The 23,534-nt window shown below is 33.8% G+C and overlaps 1 protein-coding gene across 1 annotated transcript in view; it reads left to right on the top strand.

Annotated features, from left to right (window-relative positions):
- The window catches only part of LOC148940837 (phospholipase D1-like), a 404,878-nt gene that overhangs the window by 209,477 nt on the left and 171,867 nt on the right, over positions 1-23,534 (top strand). The window contains exon 9 of the mRNA XM_089105088.1: positions 2,652-2,887. Within this exon, the coding sequence (XP_088961214.1) occupies positions 2,652-2,887 (236 nt within the window). The remainder of the gene's footprint in view (positions 1-2,651; positions 2,888-23,534) is intronic.

Raw genomic sequence — 23,534 nt, forward strand, 5'->3', positions numbered from 1 at the left:
AGTGACGCAATTTCAACAAAAATGGCCGTGGGGTAGGCATACTTCGACGTCTGCAGCACTTTCTCCCTCAAAGAATACTTGTAACTATATACTGTTCATTTGTTTATCCATATATCTCCTACGGTTGCCTCTATGGAGCAGTAACTTTTTATGCAACTATAGAAGTGTGCAAGTTCTACAAAATAAAGCTGTTAGAACAATCGGTAGGTATGTCCAGATGTACATGACACCTGTGCTTGTTTTAGATCCCTGAAGCTCCTTAATATAGGTCAGATAAGAGATTACCAATGTGTTTCAGTGTAAGAATGATGTTTTTAAGAGTTTTTACCAAATTAATAGTGACCTGCATAATTATGGAACTTGGCAAAGTGATAATATAGTTGTTGATTTGCGTCGTGGTACCAGGTCTTCATTTTCAATGAAACACCTGAATTCATCTGTATGGAATGAGCTACCATTGAGCATTAGGGTGGCGGAACACGTACCCCAGTTTAAAAAAGAATTTAAAGGATTATTTATTGGGGGAATTTGTTGAATTTTATTACGGCTGTTAGGTTGGGTAGGGGAGGAAGAGGAGCTGGAGAGGTAAGGGTGGGCTAGGAAGGTAAGGGTGTGCAGGAGCTAAGGTGGGGTTGGGAGGGTAGGGTGTTGGAGGGTATTTATTTATTTATTTATCTATTTTTTCATATATATATAGGTTATACTTTATTATTTTTGGTTTATTTATAATAGTTTTAATTAAATAGTTGAGGTTTAAGTAAATAGTTGAGTTAATAGGTAAGTAGTTACGTTGACTTTCGCGCTTCCACAAACCCTCATAGGTTTTCTCCAGCGCGAAAGTGTTGTTTAATTTATTTATTTTTTTGTGAATGTGGATTAATAAAGTTGTTAACTTAACTTATGAACTTACTGAATAAGAGAAACACAAATAAAAACTCACAAAATGAGGTAAAAAAAAATAACCTGAGAAGTTTTTTTGTTTTACATTAGGTGATTCCAGTCAAAGACTTTTTCAGCAAGTCTTGGCTAGTTGATTAACATTGAATGAGAGTTGAAATGACGACAGATTGAGAGTTGAATGACAATATATCCACGATTAACTATCATAATATCTTCGCCTTTGATGCTCAAATGAGCAGCTGAAGAGAGCTGTAGAGCTTAGATCATATGCTGACCGGACTTTCCCTATCCCCTCCGCTCTTTGAAGACCAAAAATATGTAGGTAGTCTTAAGTCTTATAATATTCGATAAAATATAACGCGTCTGTTACTTTTTTTTACCCTTATCTGCCTCCCTTTGGAAACGCTCTCTTGGTGCTTCGGCTGTCAAAAAAAAAAACGATCTGTTGTAATATTTCTTTAAATGTTACTCCAAAGCATTATTTTTCAGAATCATTAATTTTATTTTTGTTCCAAAAGCATTTTCTTTGATACACTCTGTACTATGTTTTTTTTTTTTACCAGATTTATGTTTAGATGTAATTGTACTTTTACATCTATAGAAGCCAAGAACATTTTTTTGTTCCCCTTTTAGATTTTTTCGTCCTTTTTAGAAATACCAGAATTCAGGAAAGCCTACTTTCCCATCTGCTGAGTAGGAAAGAGTATATCAGATAAAAAAATTATGTCCAGCAGAAAATTGTCAAATCAAGAGTGCTTCTGATGTTTTCTTTAGTACACTCAGATTTCTTTTTGGACAGGACTGAATGACACGATTAAGCAACTGAAACTGTGTCCAAGTATGGTAATTATAAGATCTTTGCTTGCGTAATTCATGTCCCTAAGATCGGAAAGGTGAAGAGAGTTTCTCGGGCTATCATTAGGATTTGGTTTTTATGGACATATTCTTTTTCTTCTTAATCCTTTATTTTAGCTCTTATTGCAAAGGGAATTCGGACGGAATATAGAAAAGAAATGGGATTTTGGATGGGCAAAAAGCGGAGGTTTTGCCACCATGAAATTGTTTAAGATCAAGACCATGAGGGTAAGGAGGCTACAGCTAACTTTTTTCGACATTAGATCCCCGAGATTACCTACCGATTCTTCTTAAACTTTGGCAACTGATTGGTGGATTGTCGTATTTTTGAGCATGTTGTATTTGTTTTGCAGGTAATTGTAGGCATGATCACTGTGGCACTTATTCTGAAGTAGTCACTTTTCAGAGAGTGCAACGCGTTTTTTTTTCATTTTTTAAATAAAAGGCTATGCATCAGTTAAAAAAAAAAATTACTACACCACTCAACAAATCAGAACTGATAGCAATTTGAATTGCGTTGAAAACGATGAAGTCCATTCATATTGTATTTGATTTGGGAAAGAAAAGATTTCTCCTTTGAATGACTGCAGCCAAGATGTAGGCATGTACGTACATTGTTCAGGCTTGTGCAGGTAATTTTAGGCGTGTTCACTGTGCCATTTACTCTGAAGTTGTAATTTTTAAGAGAGTATAAGGTTGTTTTCTTATGTTTTAAATAACATTTTATACATCAGTTCAAAAAAAAAAAAAATTAACCACGGAACAAATCAGAACTGATAACAACTTGAATTTTGTGTTAACTAAATATGATGGTCCATTCATTATTTTACCATTCAACATGTCTGAACCGATCTCAGCAATCACGATATTTGCTAATGTTACCATACTTTTTTCAGGTCATGACTTTACCCACCCGAACAGATTTGGCTCTTTTGCCCCTTTGAGGCCATCCTCTCGTGCCCAATGGTTTGTAGATGGGGCACCATATATGGCTGCTGTAGCTGATGCAATGGAAACTGCCCAGGAAGAAATATTCATCGCTGATTGGTGGTTGAGTCCAGAAATATATTTAAAACGACCTATTGTTGAAGGTCATCGATGGCGGCTGGATTCTATTCTGAAGAGAAAAGCGGTAAGTAGTATTTATAGCTTGTACCGTTGCTAACTCATAGCAATGCAATGTTGCTTGTGGCCAAAAGCTGCGAGTGCTTCTGATTCATCCCACTTTTCACAACTTTATTCTTTGCTTCCGGAAATGCTCACTTCCTTCAATTGTGTGTGTATAATATCTGCGGATCTAATTCAAAGGTTATTGACGGTTCTTGCCTCTCTTGCGCCCGGGGTGAAATCTTGATTAACCTTCCCCCTGTCTCCTACAAGATTTTCAGGCCAAATTTTTACAAAATTGTCATTTATTAACAGGATTATTGTCAATATATCTATTAATTAATAATTAATTTTTTAATTATTTTTAATTTGTTATTTAAATTATTTGATTATTATTAATTATTTAGTTATTTTTATTAAATTGTTTTTATTTTATTAATTAATTAATAATTTTTTAATTATTTTCATTTATTAACAGCGTTCTCTGCTTCATTAATAGAATTTCAAAAATTACAATATGATTTTTTAAAAATTTTTTAAAGCTTTGCTTAATTTAATATGGAATAATTTTTTCTTTGTTTGATATTGATAGGTTTTTACACACCTGCATGTAAAATATGCCATTCCAAAAAGGTTGGCCAATGTGAACACACCATTAGAAAACTCTCCCGCTTTGATGCCCCCTAAGCCAATTTGTTTTGTATTGCTAGTTTTTATAAAATATTCCGGCCAGACAACCTCTTAACTAATTTCCTAGTTTTTGATTCTGCTCTCCTGTAAAATTAGGCACTTTACAACTTAATCTTTTTTTGTCACCGTTTTTTAACCAGTCTTTCCAACTCCAGTTGCAAATAATTTCAGTGTTGCCACATTGCGTCTTCATAGTCTACATAAAACATACTGTTATCCTAATGTTAAAAGGTAGCTTCTCTTCAGTTTTTTTTTCAGCTTAGAAATCTTACGGAATCAATCAGCAATATGTCTTATAATTAACATAAAAAAAATATTTTAAAAAAGAAAGTTTTCCCAAGAAAAGTAAAGATTAAATTTAAATTTAAAACCAGCAGAAATAAAATCGTTTAATACTTCAAAACTAAAATGAACAAAAATTACTATGAAGGAATTATTGAAAACCTAAAACGAATCGAAAAAATGAAGAAAAGAATAGTCACTTCAACATAAAGATAACATGCGGGCTAGGTGCGAATAGACAAATCCTAAAACGAACAGAATTCAAAATAAATACTAAAATAAAATTTAAATTGAGCAGAAACTACCATAAGTAGGAGTAGGGCTACCGCCTCCTGAACCCTCTAAAGGCCAAAATGCTGTTTATGCTTTAATGAAAACAAAATTGTATTAATCAGTTTCCCTTTAATTTTTTTTACACTGAAAATTCAAAAACCACTGAGACTTCCAGGGACTAACATCATTATATTTTAAACAATCAATTTAGTTTCATTATGTGTAGTATGCAGTAATTTTTTATTCCATGCTTTCTTCCTTTTAAGCCCATTCCTATATAATATATTAAATGAAAAAAACAAGTTTTTTTAACTGAAAGTAAGGAACGACGTTAAAACTTAAAACGAAAAGAAATTATTCCGTATATGAAAGGGGCTGTCCCCTCCTCAACGCCTCGCTCTTTACACTAAAGTTTTTTATTGCTTAAAAAAAAATAGAATTGTGAGAAAGTCAAACTTTAGTGTAAGGAGCGAGGCGTTGAGGAGGGGACAGCCCCTTTCATATACGGAATAATTTCTGTTCGTTTTAGGTTTTAACGTCGTTCCTTACTTTCAGTTAAAAAAACTTGTTTTTTTTATTTAATTTTTGGAAGTTTTCGAATTAATGCAGGTTTTGATATTGGCTCACCGTACATGAATATTAAAACAAAATTTTCATACTAATTTTACTTTTATTTGGTTAAATGGCTTTCTCGATACTTGTTTAATTTTATTTACAAACGTTTTTCTTAGTAATAAATATACTTAACTTACGTAACGAACTTCTATATACATAGATTTTGAATAGGTATATTAGAGGGTTTGCCCCCTAGTCAATACCTTGCTCATTACGCTAAAGTTCGAATTTTGTTCCAATTCTTTAAAAATGACCCCTTAATCACAAAGGCCGTTAATTAGAATATATAGCTCTTATGAAAGTACAAAAAAATCTTTGGCTTAAAGAGCGACATATTGACTAGGGGGTGAGCCCAATCGTATACATAATATTTTCTGTTTGTGTTAAGTTTTGATGTTGCTGCTTACTTTCAGTTGAAAACTTTTTTTTTTATTTAATTTCTGATCTTTTTCTTTAATAAGGATGGGAAATCCAGCCCCCCCTTCATAGCAATGTCCCTTCCCCCATGAAAAACTTCCATCATGGAAAGATCCTCCCATATAACCCCCTAATCACCCCCCTCCCACCTACCAGAAAAAATCCCCCCTGAAAACGTCTGTATACTTCGAAATACCGAAGACTTTAAACATTGGGTTAAGCTCTGAAGTTACAACCCTCCCCCCAGAGATTTCAGGGGATTAAGTCATTCTCAAAGACATATTTATCGTATTTTTGATCATGCTGAACAAAATGGCTATCTCAAAATTTTGATCGGGTGAATTTGGGAAAAAAATGAGCGTGGGAGGGGGTCTACTTGCCCTCCATTTTTTTGGTCACTTAAAAAGGGCACTAGAACTTTTAATTTCTACTTCAATGAGCCCTCCCACGATATTCTAGGACCACTGAGTCGTACGATCACCCCTGAAAAAAAAAAAAAAAAAAAAAAAAAAAAAAAAAAACCCTAATCACCCCCCTCCCACCTACCAGAAAAAATCCCCCCTGAAAACTGCATATGATGGTGTGATTTTCATTAAGGTTCTATAGCTTTTTGGGGGTCTTTCCCCCTTTTTTCGAAAATCAGCCAAATTTTCTCAGGCGCGTAACTTTTGATGGGTAAGACTAACCTTGATGAAACTTATATATTTGAAATCAGCATTAAAATCTGATTCTTTGAAATATCTGTTGGTATCAAAATCCGTTTTTTAGAGTTTCGGTTACCATTGAGCCGGGTCGCTCCTTACTTACAGTTCGTTACCACGAACTGTTTGATTATTATTATTATTATGGGGGACTCGCCAACTGAGCCAAAAACTAGGCCACAAGGGTCTATTGCTACAACCCTTCCCCCCTCAAAAAAAGAACTAATGAACGGATTGGGGACTAGAGGTAAAATTCACCCATCCTTATCATATACCTTACCAACAGTCCGATATTATCGTCCGCAACAACATCTTTCAGCTTAACATCTAACCTATTAAATGTCTCCAGTCGGTATCTGACCCTGGCTGGACATTCCTCTATTTAATGTCTTCTTGTTTCCACGGACATCTGAGACCTTTGACAAATTGTGGAATCCGCTGTTCCAATTCTGTTCAGAATATTCTAAAAATCACCAATTCCTGTAATGGTTTCAATTAAATTTCGTATTTCGGACCTTTTAAGTTGAAGAAGATGTTTTGTAAGCGTGGGATTAAACTTTGGAATTACTTCCTTGGTTTCCTTATATTCCTCCTTTCTGTGCCTAATCTGTTCCGCCCTTTGAAGGATTCGTCTCCTTATAGAACCTTTTCAGCAGCTCTGAGGGATGAGAATGAAAGGACCCGATCCATAACTAATCATTGATGAACCAACCTTCCGTTTCATCTGCCAACTCGTTGCCTGTGACCACAGGATGTCCCAGGACTCACGTCAACGTAATACGGTTACTACTGTATGCTAGTCTATTTAAGGATTCTCTCCCATTCAATTATTTTCTGCCCTTAATCAAACAGTTCGTGGTAACGAACTTGTAAGGAGCGACCCGGCTCAATAGTAACTGAAACTCTAAAAAACGGAATTTTGATACCAATAGATACATCAAAAGAATTGGATTTTTATACTGATTTCAAATATATAAGTTTCATCAAGTTTAGCATTCCCATAGAAAGTTACAAGCCTGAGAAAGTTTGCCTTGTTTTTGAAAAAAAGGTGATCTTTTAATTTCTCTACCATACTCAAAAGTAAGGTAGGTATTGATGACCTTTTCCAGGTCAAAATCCAAAACCCAATCATCACCGCTATCATTTTGAATTTTTTTGGCTCGTTACACCTCGGCTTATCTTTCGTCATTATGAAATACATATCGCCGAACCTTTGTTTTTATAACAAAGGTATGGGGTACGAGGAAGACTTCTGTCTATAGATTCTCACTGTAGCTTGTCTTCTAAACGTAGACAATTTGAGCCTTTACTTGATGTCAGGACGTCGAAATGGACCTTAAATTAGAAGTGGTACCTTTTTAAAATTACATTTTTTTTTTATTGGACCTTTATCTTTTGCCTCAACTTGTCTTTTGTCATTATGAAAGACGCATTTCCGAACCTTTGTTTCTTTTAATTGTTCAGGTGGTGAGTCAAAAACTGCTTTTTCTTCCAACGATTTATATAGTCCAGGTTTTTGATTTTTCAAGGTATGGAAGGCATTGACGACCACATTTGTTTCTTTTAATTGTTCAGGTGGTGGGACAAAAACTTCTTCTTTTGCCTTGGCTTGTCTTTTGTCATTATGAAAGACGTATCGCCGAACCTTTGTTTCTTTTAATTGTTCAGGTGGTGGGACAAAAACTTCTTTTTCTTCCAACGATTTATCTAGTCCATATTTTTTATTTTCAAAGGTATGGTAGGTATTGATGACCTTATCCATGTCAAAATTCAAAAGTCAATCATCATTGCTATTATTTTCAATTTGTTTGCTTCATTACACCTTGGCTTACCTTTCGTCATTATGAAATACATATCGTCGAACCTTTTTTTTTAACAAAGTTATGGTAAACATTGATGACCTTATCTATGTCAGAATTCCAAACCCTATCATCATCGCTATCATTTTCAATTTTTAAACGTTTTTATTGTCGCTGTCCAGGTTGATTTTCATCGACTCGCTGCTCTTCATTTTCATTTTTGACTCCCTCTCTCTTCTTCGGTGTCGTATGTCTTCTAACTGCGTGTGTATTTGCACTTCATTTTCATTTTTAACACACTTTAATTGTTGTTTTCGCATATCTTCTAACCGCCCGTGTTTTTGCTCTTTATTTTCATTTTTGACTCGGTTTTGGATTTTGATTACTTCAGAAAATTTAGAAATGACCTTTACTTTAGCTGTCCGTATTGGTGTTGCCGCAATTGATGGTTCAGGCTGTCGAATTTCACATCTTATCACGTTTGTTAGTTCAGGTGTTGATTCCAAGGAATGATCATTTATAGTAACTGCAACTGCGAATTTTAATTTTTGGGCCTTCCAACAGACATTATATTATATAAATAACTGCTGCGTTGGAAGCTCAACAATCTTATTTATGCTATGCATAACATCATATAAGAAAATACTTATATGATACCGTAAACGAAGTCATAAGAAATGCTTATATGATGTACTAATATAGTACATGACGTCAATTGCAAAAACCAGAATTAAGGCTCTTAATGATTTTTCCTCAGACTTCTGACCTATCTGGATAGTTTTTTTTTATGCGAGAATATCCAAGATACCAGTTTTCCCCCAAAAATATGGAGCCGTTTTCGAGAACATACATAAGTAGTAAGTAAGTAGTAAGTTCATAAGTTTATTATCCACATTCACAAACAAATAAATAAATTAAACAACACTTTCACGCTGGAAAAAACCTATGAAGGTTTGTGATCGTGCGAAAGTCCACGTAACTACTTACCTATTAACTCAACTATTTACATAAACCTCAACTATTTAATTAAAACTATTATAAATAAACCTAAAATAGATAAACTATAACCTATATATATGAAGAAAAAAAACATAATAGATAAATAAATAAATAACTGAAGTAAAAATAATAATAGATAAATAAAATATAAAAGAAAAATAATAATAACAAATACAATCTCCATCACTCATAATATTCAACTCCCTCTCCCCTCCCCCACCTTGCTCTTCCAACCTTACCTTAGCCCCTAACTACCCTTACCTTCCCAGCCCACCCTTACCTCTCCAGCTCCTCTTCCTCCCTTATCCAACCTGCCAGCCATAATAAATTTAACAAATTCCCCTCAACAAATAATGTTTTAAATTCTTTTTAAATTGAGGTACGTGTTCCGCCGCTCTAATGCTCAATGGTAGCTCCTTCCATACTGAAGGACCCAGGTTTTTCATTGAAAATGAAGACCTGGTACCATGACGCAAATCAACAACTATATTATCACTTTGCATAGCTCACGCAGGTCACCATTTATTTGGTAAAAATTCTTAAAAACATCAGGGGTTAATTCATTCTTACACTGAAACACGAATACTACAGCTTGGTAATCTCTTATCTAACCTACATTAAGGAGCTTCAGGGACCTAAAGCAGGCTTATGTGTCATGTACATCCTGGACTTATCTACCGATTGTTCTAACAGCTTTATTTTGTAGAACTTGCACTCGTACCGCTCCTTAGGAGGCCACCTTAGGAGATAAAGGTACAAAATAATGAATTATGTATAGATGGGACAATTATTTGAGCAAGGGAGCGTTGTAGACATTAAAGCATGCTAACTTCATGGACAATTTTTGATGAGACTACATCATTGCTACATTTCTGTACAAGGTAGCCATCAAGATGAAAAATCAAGGTAGTATATATGATAAACCTGCTGAATTGGATTACCACACAAAGTTACCTGGCCAGACACATCCAGTGGTGTACCAACTCTACAGAACATCAGTAAAAATGTATTCGAATATTTACACACAATAGACTTAATGAAGCGAAAATCTCAAACTTTTTTAATGCAAGATTCGCTTTTCTCGCCCGGTCCTTCACCGATGAGGAAAACACAGTTAAAACAGTATCATCAGCAAACGAGATAAGACACACATCTTTCAAACAAAAACGCATGAGATCAACATCTGCTTTACCAACGAGGTAAAGCAGCGCAACTAACACTGACCCTTGTGGTGCTCCACATCTCACTGGAAATGCTGCTGAGCCCACATATTTCAAAACCACTGTGTGATATAACTATTTGAGATGAATATCCAACCCCTTTAAGCGATTTCTGTATACCCCTAACGATTCCATCCGACTTAGCAGTCTTTACAAATGAACTGCATTGAATGCTATACAAACATCTATAAATATAGACAAAGTTGTTTCACCTCTGTCCATACCACTGTTAATTGATTCCATAAGTTGTTGCAAAGCATTCGTCGTCGATGCCCTTTGCGAAATCTGAATTGGGTCTCACTCAGCAAATCACTAGCCTGTAGGAAACTATATAGACGTTTATGAACAACTTTTCATAATAATTTCGAAAACAATGGAAGGATCGAAATCGGTCTCCAATTCTCAATTTCTTTTTTAGGGCCACTTTAATGAAGTGGTATGTGATTTCAGATGTATATTTTTAGCAGTTCATCACTTGTACACGGATAATTCAAAAACTCTCACCTCTATTATCAAATATAATGTATTCTTAAACCTGTTGACATCTATTTTTTACATTATTTTGCACTTTAATACCAATATTGGAGAAAAACTGTTACTAAGACTAATGTACATTCATGAAACGGTTCATTGCTTAAACTTTTATTTCATAGTGCACGGTTTATTTTGGGATATAGAAGAGTACTTTCTTTTTGCTTCTTGTTTTGGTGTTAAACTTCTAAAATCTTACAAATATTAGAAATGGAAATTTTAGAAACAAAAAAGAAAATCGGAATTTCTGTTTCGAAATCAGGATTACCGCTAGGCTATTACTTCCAATAATGTATGAGAGCTACGGAAATGTTTGCTTAGATTTTTAAAGAGATAATATGAAATTCTATCAGTATCCAAGGTTATGTGATTTATAAATAACTAAGTTTCGAAGCTAGGGCATTTTACTTAAAAATAATGTAGGAAATCTGTAGAACCAAAACTTTGAAATAGAAAATGTCTCTGGAGGATTTTCCTTCCTCAAAAACCAGAGTAAGGTCCAGTTCTTAGAAGATCAAAATCCGTCTATCCACGTTGAAAATGGAAAACCTAACTGGTCTAGAAAAACATGTAAGCTCAGTAGTGGTTTTTTCGCCTCATAATATGGAGGGGGCAAGATTTACCATAGGTAAAAATACAAAATAAAAGGAATTTAATGGCAGATCTCAGAAGAACTAGGGGGGAGGTGGTAACTACCCTCCCCCTTCCCAGGTCTAGAACGCCACTGATTTATCTCCAGGATGTAAATGGAATTTTGTGCGATGACAACTTTAGAAATTGTTCCTTATTGTAGGTTCATTTTCGGATATAGAAGAATGCATGTCTTCTTGCTTAATTTTCATGACGTTAGATATCTGAAGTATAATATTCGGAAGGAATTCTAGAAAAAATAGAACAAACGAAACCTCTGTTTCGCAATCAGAATTCTTGGTATTATTTTCGCATAACTTTATGAGAGATACGGAAATTTTGTTAGGTTATTGAAGAGATAATATGAAGTTCCATCAATATTCAAAGTTACTTTATTTCTAAAACGTTAAGCTTCGAAGCTAGGCATTTTACTTAGACAAAATGTAGAAAATTCACAGAAATAAAACTTCAAAATAGAAAAAGTCACAGAAGGAATGTTATTTCTAGAAAACCAATATAAGTTCCAGTTCTTAGAAGATCAAGATCTGTCCATCCGCATTTAGAAAAAAAGAATCGTTTATCTTAAAAAGAAATGCCAAGATAATCGACGCGTAATGACAACTTTAGAAATTATTTCTTAGTGTACCATTAATTTTCGGATATAAAGTCATACAGGTCTTCTTGCTTAATTTTCATGGCATTCAACGTATGGAATGTATTAAACAAAAAAAAAATCAAAAATTCTATCTCTCCGAATCCAGACTTACAGGATTATTCCCCAAATATTTATGAGAGATAAGGAAACTTTGCTTAGGTTTTCAAAGAAATAATATGAAGTTTTATCAGTTTTCAAAGTTATTTGATTTATAAAAAGTTTATTTTCGAAGCTAACATTTTATTTAGACGAAATGTAGGCAAAATCGAAACTTAAAAATAGAAAAAGTCACAGAAGGATTTTTTTTTTGAAAATCATGTCAGCTCCAGTTCTTATAAGATCAATATCTGTCTATCCGTATTGAAAAAAAAAGATTCTACATTGTCTAGAAAAAAGCTACCTCCTTGTCAAATAAAAATTTGATGTGAAACAAAAACCTTGGAAATTATTTCTAAGCGTAAAAGCAAATTAACATAAAAGAAAGTTTATACCACCTTGCGTGTTTTTCATATTACTACTCGATTAAAATCAGCAGGCAACAAATCAAACATTTCAGAAAACAACCCAAAATATCGTAACTTGGTATTTGAGATCGAGCTTTCCAAAACAATCTTCAAGAAATCTATTATACTTTTGTCTGACGCCTTGTGCAATATGAGGAACAAAATGGTTTTCGTTTATTTTCGGAAAACTACTTAAAATTTTACGAACTTTGCTGAAGCTTTTTGGCCCTTTTTCACAATTCCCATATTCAGGATGAACTTTGAGTCTGCATCCGTACCACTTCGGAGCTACAGACCGCTGATTACGAAAAAAAAACAGCTGCAAAATCAGCAGTTTTGCTCAGCACCACAATGAATGACTTCGCCAGAAAGGATTAGATACAAAATATTTATAATAATTTGAGTAGGAAATTTTCTAAAAGAACTTAAGAATTACCAATTTTACATATTATTTTTTCAGTTCTTGGGAATAAATATCCTAACTGTCCTCATTTGAACTATTATCTCTTAAAATCCCTGTCGTGAACTTTGACAACTTTGATTGCAAATTTTCTATTAAATTTGTTTAGAAAACTTTTCAAATTCCCTTCTATTAAAACTGGTTGTCTTCATCATCTTTGGTCTCATATCGTCTACAATTTTTTGGTATTAATATTGAATTTCGTTTCAGAAATAATTTAGGTCTTTTTGAAGTTTCTAATTGTCAATAACTCTTTAAACTCATTTTCCCCTCTCTAATTTTCAAAATATGTCGCATCACGGCTTGTACCTACTCTCGAAAATCTAATTTAAATAAGTCTTGTAACTTAGAGCCTTAAGAAAATTTAATTATCTTGCAGTGAGAGGAAAGGACTGTAAATTGTTTGACCTGGCTGGCTTTTGGGATTGAATTTGAACTGGTCGAGTGTTGAACTAGAGTTTCTTACTTGGATAAATTTTGTCCTTGGAAACAATTATATTTCAAAATGAAATGAATTTTTTTTCCTGTGATACCTATTTGTAAAATTTACAAGATGAAATAAGAGTGTATTTGTTTATTGACAAAACTTAACTTACTAGCTGTCAAGATTACTTTCTGTTATTTCAAAGATTATAAATGTATAAGAAAGATAAGTCATCATGGTAAAATCCTATATAAAGCACTACTTTAATAAGATAGACGATTTTCAGGCTTATCTTAAGGTTTCTGTTGTCAGGAACGTTGTTGCTGTTGTCAAGCAAAACACATTCCTAAATTTGATGCTTCTTTGTGGGAAAATTGCTTTGAATATAGCTTTAAATTAATTAGTAAATCTGTTTTAAATTGCCAAAAAATTTTAAGGTAGAAAGAGATATACTCATCGGGCAGATAGAACTTAATTACTAAAAGGATATCTAAGCACTTCTTTCAATATTATTGATTAAAAAAACTTTTTCCACAAAATAAGTTTTTCAAAGAAAAGTAAAGAACTCCATTAAATAAAAAATGAGCAAAAATAAAATCAAATAATCTACCAAGCGTGGAACTTCTACAAATCATATCGGATAAATAAATGAAACCCAAAACGAACAGAAATTACAATAAATAACCGAGTCAAACTCAAAAACAGCAGAAATTAACATAAGTTGGGCGCAAAACCCCTATGCCTTCCCAAGGCAAGAACATAATTTGCACTTCTCGAAGTTTCTACGACAACTTCTTCGATACGAAGTGCCCTGCTCTAAAGGAAAAAAATAATAAATAATAGTACCAACATCGTTCTTATATGCCCTCTGGGCATAACTTTAAACTCTTGCCCCGAGGGTTGTGGGGGAGTGTCCTCCTCAAAAACATATTTTCTATTTGGAAATCAACTACGCTGAACAAAGTGGCTATCTCAAAATTTTGATTGGATGTGTTTGGGGGAATGATGGGCATGGGGGGGGGGGGCTATTTGTCCTCCAATCACTTTCAACTATTAAAAAGGGCACTAGTCACTCCAATTTCCAATCGAATGAACCCTTTTCGAAGTTTCTACGACAACTCCTTCGACACGAAGTGCCCGGGTATGGAGAAAAAAAAAATACTTTGTGCCCAAATCGTTCTTTACTTAGGCAGCGCTATCGCACTGCCTATGATAATATTGCTGTTGATTTCTTTTTACACGAATTTTAACTATGTATTTCATATAAAAAATAATTCATTTTTAATTGCAGCTTTTTCCTAGTGCATTTTACATAATAATATGTTAATTCTGTATCGATAGTTTATTTTTTTCATGCAGTGAGAAAGCGGACTTTCCATACGATTGTAAATCATGTTTTTTATGGTAAGATAGGACATGTCGAAATTTCGGCTTTTTTCCAATCTTAACCCTAAGCAACCCTTCAGTAACTCTGCCAAACTCTGATGGGAATATCAGTTAATATGTATTCTATCACTTATTAGCTTGAATGTTTTAAAGCTGTAGTTGCAATAATTTATAGTGCTGAAGAGACATAGATTATCCATGCCAATATTAAAGATACATAAACAGATAATATTTACTATATGGTGCCCAGATAATATATGGTGTCGCCATTTTTTTCTGCACATTATATTTAAATAACTTGTGTTTCCACCGTTTTTTATTATTTTTTTTCAATAGTTTTCTCTTTTTTTAGTATCAGATACGTCTTTCAGTATGTCCGGGCTTTTTTTTATTATAGCAAGCCACCTACTCTGAATGACTCCAAAATAAAAGAGGGAGATAACTAGGCTTATGGAACAGTTCGAAACTGGCTCAGAGTAACTTGGAGTTAGAAATCAAACACGGTCGTTGTTTGCATAATATCGTTTACGCTAATAATAACTTATTTACATTAACATAATTAGAGTAAATTAACGACCTAACACTCAAATTGAAAAAAAGGTCAAATTAGAAGATACAGCTGCAAAATTAAAGCGTACCACGACTTAACGTGACAGGAAGTTCATAACAAATGGCTTACTTTGGTGACAGTTGATACTGTTGTCAAGCAGTCAATTTTTAACAATAGTATTATTTACGTTAATTTACGTTAGTAGTAGTAGTAGTAGTATTAGTAGTAGTAGTAGTAGTAGTAGCAGTAGTAGAAGTAGTGGTAGTAGTAGTAGTAGCAGCAGTAGTAATAGTAGTAGTAGTAGTATTAACAGCAGTACTAGTAGTAGTAGCAGCAGTAGTAGTAGTCACAGTCAAGGCCGTACCCAGAGGGGGGGGGGCAGGGGGGTTCGGACCCCTCCCGAAATGTTTTTTTGACTCGTAAAAACGTATCAAAAATGGATATAAACAAATTTTGTATCTGTTTTTTGAGGTTTTTTGTGTAAATTAGCGACCTAACACTCAAATTGAAAAAAAAGGTCAAATTAGAAGATACAGCTCCAAAATTAAAGAGTACCACGACTTAACATGGCAGGAAGTTCAGAACAAATGGCTTACTTTGGTGACGGTTGATACTGTTGTCAAGCAGTCAATTTTTAGCAAGAGTATTACGTTTTTCTTGGGGTAATCATTTATAATTGATGTCTAATCCTTGTTCATACTCCCAAAAAGGGATTTTTTTGGCTAAATATATTCTTTTCTTGTTATAATACTAGTAAATTATATGAATTAGTAGTTTTTTGTATACAGTTTTAGAACGTGGTACGGTATTGTTATTGCTCAGTTCAGTTCCTCGTGAAATTGAAGCTATTGTTTTTAAGAAGAAGAAGGATTTATTGAAAAAAAACATATCAAAAAAACAATATTGCTGCCTCCCCTAAAAAGTAAAGCCTTTCCATGGAGGAGGTACTAAAAACACAGTACTTAAAACTCATAGAGCTTGGCCACTAAAATCACTAATACCATCACACTAAACACTAAACAAAAAACAATTGCATGTGTTATGTTTCCAATGGGAACACTAGATCAACACAAGCCCCATAATAAATAAATCAATTAATCAGTCAAAACTCATATTCAGCAAAAAGCAGTTCCTTAATGATTTTTCAAAAAATATTGGGGTCACCAATAGTTTTAATATCACTATTCAAACTATTCCATTTCCGCGTACCTCTATAAAGAACCGAAAAACATGAACGGCAAGATATACCTCTAGGTACACAGAAGTCCGCGCTACCCGTTGTATCATGGGAATGAACAGTAGACCCAATGGACAATAAATCACCAAAACAACGAGGCTGAACATCCTGCTGCAGTCCAAAAATAAACCACAATACATAGAATTCATGAAAGCCTTCAGCCGGTAAAATTTTTGAAGTTGGGTAAATTTCTCGAACAGACATACGTGGAGATATACCGGCTAAAATTCTTACTGCCCTATTTTGTAGAATTCTTATTGGCTTTTGGGTAGACGAAAAAGTAGAGAGCCAAATACTTGAACAATAAAGTATATACGGGTGTATTAAAGAAAAATAAAGATGGCGAAGGACAGATTTGGGAAAACAATGTTGGAGTTTCTTCATTATAGAGATTTCTTGCCAGAATTTTGCTTGTTAAAGTAACATGTTCCTTAAAAGATAGAGTTTCATCTATTACAATCCCAAGGTATTTAAAAGACGAAGTCCGTTTTATAACGCCATTGGGCATATCTAATTCCTTGATCCATGGGTAAAAGTTTGATGATCGCAAAAAAATAATAAAGTTAGACTTAGCCTTGTTAATCCTTAATTTATTTACCCTCAGCCATGCTGTAATTCCATTAACTGATTCCTTCATGGAAATCTGCAGCAACTCCGCTGTCTTAGCTATGCTAATGACTGTTGTGTCATCAGCAAAAAGTGAAAGTGTTTCATTAGTCGGGTTTACCGTTATTTCATTTATCCTATAGCAAAAATTATTTAGACAATTTGGTAAATCATTAATAAATATCAAGAATGATATAGGGCCAAGAACTGACCCTTGTGGAGCCCCTGTTTCAATACGTTTTTTTTTCCTGAAGAAGAATCATTTAGTTGAACATACTAATAAAGATTACTTAAAAAACTTCTTAAAAACTTTAAAGAGTTTCCCCTTAAACGATACACCTCACACTTCTTAAGTAGAAGTTCATGATCCCCAGTGTCGAAAGCTTCCGTCAGATCTAAAAATATAGCACCTATTTTGAAACCTTTATCTAATACATCATTAATAATAGTTGTCAAATAAATCATCGCCTGTTCCGTTGTCTTTTTTCTACGGAACCCAAATTGTGTCTCTACCAGTAACTTATAATCCTCCAAAAAACTCATCATTCTAATACTAAAACACTACTCTAAAACACGGGAAATAATGGGTAAAACAGATATCGGTCTATAGTTTCCTGGGTCATTTTGAATACCACCCTTATGAATTGGGGTTATACGGGCAACTTTAAAACAGGCTGGGAATTTTTCTTGACGAAAACACTCATTAATTAACCCACATAAAACTTCAGCTATAACAGGAAAAATACATTTAAGTATTTTTAGAGTAATATCATCGCTACCAGATGAATTACTACGCAACCCATAAATAATATTTTTTAATTTCATCAACTGTTAGAAGTCTAAGGTGAAGAGACACATAAATGGGGTCCTCCAGTAAGGACTCGGACGTTGGATCACCACTATCAGGTACAACTGACATAGCTAAATTCAGACCAATATTCGAAAAATAACTCTGAAATTCATTGCATATGTCCTTTTCAGAATTCAAAGTCTTTCCCATTGCACTAACTAATTCGTCAGGTACACTATCTATTTTTAATCCAATCACATCTTGTGTTAGCTTTAAAGTTGTCTTAAGTTATTCGTCGTTCTCCCTAAATTTTTTCTCAAAATATTTCTCTTATTCATTTCTTAAAATTGTGTTCAACCTACTTCGATAAATTGTATATAATTGCTTATTTTGTTGTGTCGGGTTAATTATTTGACAACATTTATCTTTTACATTTTTTTGCTTCAAAATCACAAGACTAATCCAAGGTTTTTTACTTGAGTGCTTTATATTAAACGTTTTCAACATGACCACTTGACTAATAAATTTCTGCAACTTTTCATAAAATAAAACAAACTTTGAATTTGTGTCCTGAACTTCGCCTAGAACATCATACCAATCCACCTTTTCTATATCATTTTTAAGTTTTACCATCGCACTTTTACTTATCACTGGAATCCTTGATTTTTCGCCATTAACCACCTTCTTGACAGTTCTAAAGCTAGCTGAAACTCCAAAGTGGTCAGATACATCGTTAATAAGAACCATGGGATGACTCAAGGGTATATTAGAAAGGATGTTATCCAGAAGCTTAGCTGATGTTCCCGTGATTCCTTTGGGGATATTTAAAAAAACATGAAACCCATTGGATAATCGTCTATTAATAAATTCAGTGCTAGCAGATGACTGATGTATAAGATCAATATCAAAATCCCCCATAATAAAAAATGGCATAGAGTTATTTAGAAGTTCCATTAATTGTTCTTCAAATAGGTCCATAAAGTCTTGGAGCAGGCATTGCTCTGTGGAGGTCTATATACTACAACAATACAAAAATTCAAATTCTCTCTAGTTATATGTAAAACATAACACTCGCAAACTTTCTCTCTATATACTGTAAGATCTTCTCTTATTGAAACCTTGTAATCAGCCTGAATGTAAGCTGCTAGGCCTCCATGTTGATAATACTCTCGATTCCTTACATATAAATTATAACCAGGGATATGTAGTAATTGCGAGTTATTATCATTTAACCACGTTTCAGTTAAAGCGATCACCTGAAAGACCGATAATTCCGATAAAAATTATGCTCTGAACTTCATCACTGACAATTCAAATGAAAAATGTTAAGGCCAAACTAGTCCCTATCATAATGCATTGATAGTACTCCCTTTTAAAAAAAATACAACTTAATGGTTAATTCGTAAAAATATCAGTAGGATTAATATCTAAATTTTTATTTATCCTTTCATTAAACTGGATGGAAAAATCAACCCTTCGACTTTCAAGTTGCAGGACATTGCTGTTCCCAGGAGGAAAAACGATATCTCTAACCATCATCAATAAAAGTTAATGTATGTGACGGTAGAGAGTGGCGGTGGCAAAAGAAAATCATTATCTACTAAACATATATCTAGACCTTAATAAATACAAAAAAAATAACAAAATATATTCCGTCAAAGCGGATATACAAATTAAAAAAACACATTATTGCAAGATTCATGGCACAAAGCAAAACCATTCAAAAAGACATCAGCCCGCTACCACCCACTCAAAATAATTTCACATTAACAAACATTTTAAATTATTTACTCAAAAATAAAAATTATCATTAACCCAAACATTTCAAATTCATCACTATCAACTTTTCCATATCTATTTGATTAAACCAAGCGAAAAAGAAATGATAATTAACCAATAAGTAAACTAAACACATTCAATAAAACACTCATTTTTAGCACCTCTGGAAGCTGTGGAGGGAGGAGGCTTATTTGCTAGTTCCTCAATCCATTCATCACACGTAAACTTCACTTTCGTACCACCCGGACGTTCAAACTGAAGATATGGTGGAACTGTGTTTGATACCCATGAAATGATACCCATCGTTTTAAGACACAATTTCTTTCATATAGTTTTTTTCTCGCCTCTCTCACAGAAAATGGGGCATCATCACTCACATAAATGTTTCTCTGATTTGCAATCTTTCTCCCTTTAAGCTTCTTCCCATTTTTAAGTATTTCAACCTTTTTTCCATGGTCTTTTACATTAACCTTAAAGTATTTGTTATCCTTTTCTATTGTAGTAACTGAAAAATGAGGCATCACTGGTAAATTTTGTAAATCCGTAAATATCTCGGTAAACATAAACATAAACATTTAGCTTCATCTTCATCCTCGCTGACTACATTCCATACAACCGCATTATTTTCGTTTGGCAGATATTTTGCAGCCATTAGCCTATCAGACATACTCAGGGTCTTTTCTTTAAAATATTTAACTTCTGACTGCAGGTCAAAATTATCATTTTTCAACAAAGAAATGTCATTTTCTACAGCATTTGTACAAGACTTAATCCCCGAGAATTCAGACCTTAAGGCTAATTGCTCTGATTCAATTGTTTTTATTCTATTTTCTACTGCAATGAATCGCTGTTCAATTGATTGGACTGAGCTTTGAGTGTCACGCATAATGTCCACCATCTTTGCAATTTCCTCTGATAGGGTCCCTAAAGAAACCTGACTTGTCACTAGCTTCCGAATATCCGGATTTCCTGACGTATTTGGGGTACTTGTGGCAATATCCTCGCTAGAATCAATATCTGGACGACTCCTTTTATTTTTTTTCTTGCCCATCTTAACTTAGTAATAGCTAAAATTGACTTACTGGCAAAAGAAGAAGCCACCAGTCCTAAATCAGTGCTTTTTCCCCACTGTACTATTCCTTTAATCTCATATCACGAATAATTTGAGCTTTAAATCACTTTGGAGGAATAATAGCTAATGATTTCCGTTGTTGAGTTTTATTTAGGGAAAGGCTTGTATTTTCAGATTGTACAAAGTTTTCATTATATCACAGCATGCAGATAATTTAGCAATAATCCATCGTCATTCATTTCATTACGTGATTCATAGAGTGGGCGATAGCAAGCAATACGGTCTTAACCGGTTGAGCAATGAATCATGACTGAAAAAACTATTCACTTGAAAACTATTTAATTTAGGGTTTCTAAGTTTTCCTGACATTGAGACGAAGGGGTAAACTGAACCCCATTTACTTTAAAGGGGGGGGGGGGTGAATAAGAGCTGTATAATTTTTATACGTAGAAGGAGCCATACTAAAAATGATCCGGTTTTGCATCTTTTCGGGAAATCTCCATTTTTTGTCATTCTTACATTTTCGTTTTGCAGTGTGTGAGGCGCGGCCTTTCAAATTTTGTCCCTGTGATTTTTTTATCCTATTTATAGAAATTAATGAGAAAGATTAAGAAGAAAGTGATTCAGAAAAGAAGCAATAATCAGTCCGAACTTAAATATCGGTGACCCCTTGCATAGTCATTAAAATTAAGTACGGTCATCCAGATTTTTGTTTCTCTTTATTTAAATTATTCATTTAAAATTACTATTTTTATGCATTATTTGCTCACTGCATAAGTAGTAAGCGCCCAATTAGTTAAAAACTTACATTCAAACTTACGCCTGAGGCATAGATATGTGTGTATATTTTTAACTAAGTGGGGTTACCAGGGTCATTTGCCTATTACAATGAACGATACTAACCTTACCAGACGGGTTTTCTGAAGTACACCCATTTTTTGGAGGTCAAACAGAGAGAGAGTGACAGTCACACTAACTACTTGATTAGTAGTTGGATTCGGATATAAGGAGTAATTTTCATTGTAGCTCATATTGGTAAGAGAATTGAATTCAGAGAGAATAGTTTATTTGCAAGGATATTAGTGAAAAAAAAAAAATGAGTGGTGCATTTACATTATTGGAGATTAATGATGGAACCGACAGCAGCAGCAGCAGTGATATACGAGTACCTAATGTAGCTGTGGAAATAACCGCTGGCTGTAGACTATGTCTTGAATGGGACATTATGTATGCCAGATACGTGATATCATTAAGCAAGTTTAAGCAGGAGGAGCAACTATGTTTTTCTGGAAAAGTGAATATTCTCCATATAAATAAACTTCGGTCAGCAGTAGATGTCCTATCGAAATATATTGATGAGAACAAAATGTATCAGTGAATATTATTATTGTAATTATGTTCAATAAAAATGTTTCTAAATCAATGATATTTTTCTTTCTTTCTATAGTAGACAAGCATATATTTTCTAGATTACAAAAATAAATTCTGTTTAGTCTGAAGTTGATCGGGAGAGAGTTAGGACTAAAAAAAAAATAAAAAAAAATTGATGTATTAGAGAAATATCGAATCATAAGGACTCTATTTCTTATGGACAAACGTTTGATTCTAGATGATAATCTTCTAGACTTGTCTATTTAAAGGAAGATATTTTCTCGAGGACTGCTTGTCGATATAATGAAAACCGATTCTCCATCATTAGACTCTTGTCTGAAGCTTCTACATTGTGATCCAAATGCATTTACACAATTTATTGATATATTGATCACGACACGACAAAATGATATTGTGGATATGCTTTTAAACATTAGTTTAGAAATTTAGGACTTTTTTTCATAAGAAAGATGGTGCTCAAGGATGATTTACTCCTCTCTCTCTCAGACAATTTTTTTTTGTTGCTAGCTCAGTTTCATTGTGGCAGTGAGAGCGTTAACACATGACAAAATGTTCCATACATGTCCGTTATGTATGTACACACCGGGCAGCTGGTCATCATGTGAGAATTGCACAATGATTGAGGAGTATGATGAAAAGTGTAGATTATGCAACCCGTGTAAATTGCATAGAGGATATGCTGTACAAATTAAAGGTTGTAATTCCTGTCTTGAAGAGGTGTGTGAATCTCATCCTAGAGGCCACCTATGCTCCAATTGTCACTATGATAAATGTAAGCAGTGGGAGAGTACATATCCCGGTATGATTGGAAAGAATCCTAACCGTGATTTTAGTTTATTGCTACGAGATTGGTATCGTCGTGGTTTTAGATTTTTCTGGGAGGAGGAACCGGGTCAACGATTCAACTGTTGGAACAACTAAAGAATATGGTTTCTACATGGTTTCTACGTCATCGTTGTGAAGACACTGGGTGTTATGATTATAATCCCACTGATTTTTATTTGGTTGTGACGGAATGTGATTCGCCACTTGAGGACACTGTTTGTGAAATTGCTTCAAATAGGCAAATTGAAACATGCGAATTCTATAGAATTAATTAGAATAGTATCATTGACTATACAAAGAGATTTGACAAGAGTGAAGTCACACTCTACTGTAGAAAATGTGACCCTGACATTGCAGTACATCAGGATCAGTACAAGCTGAACTAAGATAATCTACCTGCACTAGTCGTTGTCTACAAATACCTAATATTGGATGAAATCTAAAGAGTAGAAAAGTCATTTTATCATGTATATAAATTTTTTTATTAATAAACAATTTCATATACTTTTTTTGAACATTTTATTCTTAGTGCACTAAAATCAATATTAAATACACTTGTAAGTATATTCTCCACTAGAAAGTCGTTCAATTGAGGTAAGTCAACGTAGATGTTGAGAAACTGGTTGTAGGTGTAGCCACGACATCTGAACATGAAAAAGAGTAGTACATGAAAGCCACTTGTCTTAAGTCGTTAAATCCTGTACTCTTCGTTAATTTTGAATAATGGTTTTCCCACTGCTTTCAATAAATTTGCTGATGTATGGAGCGTAGAATTTATACGATAGGCCAAGAGGATCAAAAAATTCAATATTCTTTGCTGTTTGAAAGATGCATAG

This window comes from Artemia sp. Qi Xiang Cuo, chromosome 19 (genome assembly GCF_049724085.1).
Source record: "Artemia sp. Qi Xiang Cuo chromosome 19, ASM4972408v1, whole genome shotgun sequence".
NCBI classification, from domain to species: domain Eukaryota; kingdom Metazoa; phylum Arthropoda; class Branchiopoda; order Anostraca; family Artemiidae; genus Artemia; species Artemia sp. Qi Xiang Cuo.